We start from the raw sequence: 5,124 nt of genomic DNA, 5'->3' as shown, positions 1-5,124 counted from the left end.
TCAACACCGCCTCCTTTACACCCCCCATGCAAAGGAGTTCCATGCAAGTCACCAGAAACCGTCTCACCAAATATTACATCCGCGAAATCCTTAGAAGAAGGATCTTCCAAAATCACATCCGCAAAATCTAACATCGTCACCTCACCACAGAAAATACCTAGTTCCCTCTATCCCTAGTCAAGAAGTTGTCGTGCAGAAACCCTCAAAGAGCTTTCTCAATAAAATAAACGAAGACCCACAGTGGGGTGCTGAATATTCTATTAAGTAACTCAGTAAAGGCAATGAAGACCACAGAAACACTTAACACAGGAAAAAGTAAACTAGGTAAAACATAACCCAGAAGATCACAACGAAAACTAAGAGTAAGCCGCAAGCAAGCAAACCCCGAAGCAAACCCCAAAAAAAACCGTTCAAAAAAACCAAAAGAAACCAAACGACCAAGCAAGTGACAAAACAAAGAAGGAAAAAAAAGATAAAATAAACGGCACAAACCCTACGGTCAAGATAACATGCAAAACGACGAGCAAAAAGGAAACCCTAGCCGTGAGCAACACACTACACGGCCAAGATGAAAAACCGCAAACCCTAGCCGTTACACAACACAACTCGGTTTGCCAACAATAGGGGAAGAGGATACTATGAAGCAAAAACAATCAAGAAGGGAAGATTGCACAAGGCAAACAAAGAAAAGACAACGAAAAACCAACCTCAAAGGATGAAACCCAAATGCCGCCTCCAATGAAACCGAGAGAAACCCTAATCCGTGAAACAAATCGGCCTTTGATGGAGAAAAACGAAAGTAAACCAAGTAACAACGCCAAACAAATCGAAATGGAAGAGAATAAACGCAAAACATCAACAAAGAGCAATCGAAATCATCATCTTCATCTTCAAACGTTCATGCCACCTTGAGAGAAAAAGTCAAAACCCTAGTCAACCCTCCTAATTGGGTCATTCCATAAGGATTCTTCCTTGAGGAGTCTAATTGGGTTCGTTGGATTTATAGTAATAATCTCCGTTCTTCGAATCTCTGGCTGCTTCGTAAGAATTCTAATTGGTCTTGGGTTTTTCGTAAACTATTAGACTTGCGGAGTCATTTGCGTCGGTTTCTCTTCTCTCAAATTGGTGATGGTCGGGACACGAATGCTTGGGAGGATGCTTGGTTACCTTGTGGTCCTCTTTCCGCTTTTATCTCTTACCGGTTTGTCCATTCATGTGGGTTCTCTACCTTAACGACGGTTCGTGATCTTATCATAAGCTGGAATGGTAATTGGCCTGATGATTGGTGTCAACGGTTTGATATGCTTCATAATTCTCCGTTACCTTTATTGACCTCTATTCGTGATAGAGTTCTATGGGGGGACAATTATACTATGTGTACGGATTTTACAATAGGTAATGCTTGGGCTTCCTTAGAGGGTAATTATACTGTGATCCCTTGGTCTAAATTGGTATGGTTCTCGGGTCATATTYCGAAGCATGCATTCTGTTTATGGTTGGCTTGTCAGAGACGGCTTCCGACTCAAGACCGTCCACATTGGAAGGATGAACCACCAGATTTGGAGTGTTCGCTTTGTGGTCAATGTTTGGACAATCATGATCATTTATTCTTTCAATGTTCGTATGCTGGAGTTGTATGGACTAGTGTTTTACATATGGTGGATCTGCGGGGTATGCCTTCAAGGTGGGAACAGATTGTACAAGTTATTTCGAAGTCTAATAGTTGTCCGAAATTGTTAAAGCAGAAGCTTGCTGTGGCCGCGGCTGTTTACTATATTTGGCAGGAGCGTAATAGAAGACTTTTTTCTGCGACTAAGCGTATGGCTCAGGATCTTATTGCGGTTATTAGGGATTCTATCTCCATTCGTGCAGATTGGTTGGCAAGTCGTCTTGTGCTTACTTATGGTTGACTTGAAGACTTGTTTTTGGTTCTGGGGGGCTTTGGTTTGGGTTAAGCTTCTCTTTTTATCTTCTGTTGTTTGTTTGCTTCTTATGGGCTTTGTTTCTTTTGGTTTGTTGTGGCTTGGTTGGGGTGTTTCCCACGGCCTTGGGGCTTTTGGTTGTAGGTTGCGGTCTGTCTGTTTTTTGGTTGCGTTGTAATACTTTTTTTTGCGTTTTATAAATTTGCCGGAGTTTCCTTTCAAAAAAAAAATCCGAATTTCACAATGCATATATTGTAAGTGCTGCTCAATCATAATCAAGGAMAAAACAGATGGATCCCAAGCGATAATAAGACGAGGGCCTTGATCACACATTAACCCATTTGTGATCCAACTCCAATTACCAAACACTTTACCACACACATCCCCCAGATGACTATGTACAACTTTTGACTCAATGATGCAACATAAAGAAAGACGCTTTACATGAATTAGATCACGTACCTCTTTTTGCTTTAGTAGGGCATTTAGACCCCTAATATTCCATGCGGCGAACTTTATCATTGAGAAGTTGAAGTGAGAATCTCCTCTCCTCTTTGTTCCATAGTATGCCCCTCAGTATCAATTATCTCCATATCATCATCATCACTAGAGTCRTCAGATGGTAATGAGGAAAATCGAGTACTAATAGACGTGGCATTTTCAGTGCCTCATCTCGGTTTGAAAGCATGGACCACTGCTTTGACAAGCTCCGGACCCCCCTTGGATAGAATTTTGACATTCGAAAAATCGTCTCTTCCTTTTGGCGTTCTCCCAGCATCCACAGTACAATATTGACTTTCCACATGTTCCACACCTTTCCCAGCTAAGACTGTAGAAACTGCAGGCTTAATAACGTCCTTGCCCTTTTTAGAACCTCCCGAGACATGTGATACCTCAGTAGCCTGCTTTATAGTGCCAACACCAATTATCGTATCATGATTAATAGACGCCGCACCTGAAGTAGTAGCCTGAGCATCAGTACGAGGTCCAGAATTAGTCTTCGGCTTCCAATGTTTTCTTTTAGGTTCTTAAAAGCATCATTATTCGACGACATTACATTATCCTTTGGCTTTTTTTATTTCCCCTTTCATGCAAGACGACGTACGATGACCAAAAACTTTGCATTTTGAACATTGGGATGGAACCCAATCATATTCCAAAACCACTTTTATCACGTCCTCACCATTACCCGAAAGCCTCGAAATTACAACTTCAATTTGCCTCTGTATCTCACCCACGGCCCAAACATCCACCAAAACTTTAGCAAAATTAGTACATCCCCAAGCTTTATCACAAGTGCTAGCAGTGCWAGCATCCAAACGCAAAGGAATTCCAATTGCACTTGCAATACGGCTAATACCCTCTCTATTGAAAGCAACAAGAGGGATGTTAAAGAACTTAATCCATAACGGACATGAGGTGTGCTCGGGTTTCTGAAGTCCCTTTGAGGGGTCCCATGTTGAGACAAATAGCGGCCTCCCTCTAATCATGAGGGGAGACGACTCGATTATCGACRGGAGTTGGAAATCGATAGTCGAGAGTTGGAGATCGATTGYTGTTGGTTCGATCTTTGGCTGTTTCATTTTGGCGTACGGTTTTCTGTTTCGTTCCGAGTTTGGGGTCGCATTACATCGCCGGTGTGGGGTCAAAGCTAGGGTTACGGGATTGAAAAGGACGCTGCTGTTTTCGTTTTCTTCTTTTTGATTCGTTTTGCTCGATCTGGTCTTAGGGTGAGTTCCTGAAAACYGCCGTGTTTGATTCTCCTTTTAGGGTTTGGCGGCGGCAATAGCAGGTTTGTCTTTGGTCTCCGGTTTYGTTAATTTTCTCCTGTTCTTGTCGTTGTTTTTGGGCTATCGATCCTTCTTGGTTTGCTTTGTTTTCGGTTTTGAGGTAAGGGCAGTCCGGTTTTATGGTTGCTTGGCTAGGGTTTGCATGCGCCTAGCGTTTCTCGCCTAGGGTTTGCATGCAATCGGGGTTTTTGCGTTTGGTTGCCTGGTTTGTTTCGTTGTTGAGCTGCTGATTTCGTGTTGTTTGCTTTGCTGGATTATTATTCCCTCTTTGTTTCGATTTGCTTTCGGCTTAGAGGCTAGATTAGTYGGGATCGGGATTTCTCGGTTTGCTTGTGCTAGGGTTTGCTTGCGCTAGGGTTTGTATGCTCTTGTTAGTTTTCTCTTTGGTTCGTATTTCTCCTTTTGGCTTTTGTTGCTTGGTGTTTCCGTTGTGTTTGATTGTGCGTTGGTGGGGTGTAGTATCTAGTTTCCTTTTCCTACGTTAAGTGTTTCTGTGGTCTTCGTCTGCTTTGTTGAAGTTTATTAATTGAATATTCAGCACCTTCTTGTAAGGTCTTCGTTTATTTTGTCGAGAACACTTGACGAGGGATTCAGCACCACGGCTTCTTGATTAGGGATTTGGGAGCTAGGTATTTCTGMTGTTTGGGTTTGATGTCTGATTTTGCGGATGTTATTTTGGAAGAATCTTCATCCCAGGATTTCGCTGATGTAATCCTGGATGAGACGGTTCCTTGTGCGATGAAAGGTGTTAATGTTGGACCGTCTCAAAGGGTCTCGGTGTGGGAACGTCTCTCTCCTGCAATTGTGGGTGCRCAACCACCWTCTAAGTCCTTTGCTGATATTGTGGGAGGATCATCTAAGCAAGAACTTTCTTATTTTCCGGTTGAGAAGAGAGTGAAACCGCGGATCCATTTTCCGTTGGAAGCTACTAAAGGTATGGCCAATTCTTTCAAGTCGGTACTTTATGGGTATTTCCTTGGACCTCGTCTTCCTTTCCCTATTGTCCTTCGTGCGGTTCAGAATGCTTGGGGAAAGTTTGGTCTTCTTGATGCTATGGTTAATGATCTGGGTTATTTCTTTTTTCGTTTTTAATGATGATGGTGGGTGCAACCAAGTGGTTGAGACGTCTCCCCTTATGATTAGAGGGAGGCCGCTGTTTGTCTCTTTCTGGGATCCCTCAAAGGGTCTTCAGAAACCCGAGCAGAATTCTTGCCCGTTATGGATTAAGTTTTTTAATATCCCTCTTGTTGCTTTCAATAGAGAGGGTATTAGCCGTATTGCTAGTGCTATTGGTGTTCCGTTGCGTTTGGATGCTTGCACTGCAAGCACTTGTGATAAAGCGTGGGGTCGAACTAATTTTGCTAAAGTGTTGGTGGATGTTTGGGCTGTGGGCGAAATACAGCGGAATATTG

At 42.8% G+C, this 5,124-nt stretch overlaps 1 protein-coding gene across 1 annotated transcript; it reads left to right on the top strand.

The window, feature by feature from the left end:
• Positions 1–726: 726 nt before the first annotated feature.
• On the top strand, positions 727–1,910 carry LOC112504715. Its single transcript, XM_025108656.1, has 2 exons — positions 727–799; positions 1,084–1,910. Exons 1-2 carry the CDS (start codon positions 727–729, stop codon positions 1,908–1,910), a joined length of 900 nt encoding a protein of 299 aa, XP_024964424.1.
• Positions 1,911–5,124: the final 3,214 nt, after the last annotated feature.

Source organism: Cynara cardunculus, unplaced genomic scaffold (assembly GCF_001531365.2).
Source record: "Cynara cardunculus var. scolymus isolate 2C unplaced genomic scaffold, CcrdV1 Un_Scaffold_6604, whole genome shotgun sequence".
NCBI classification, from domain to species: domain Eukaryota; kingdom Viridiplantae; phylum Streptophyta; class Magnoliopsida; order Asterales; family Asteraceae; genus Cynara; species Cynara cardunculus.
This window is presented reverse-complemented; position numbering and strand designations above follow the sequence as displayed.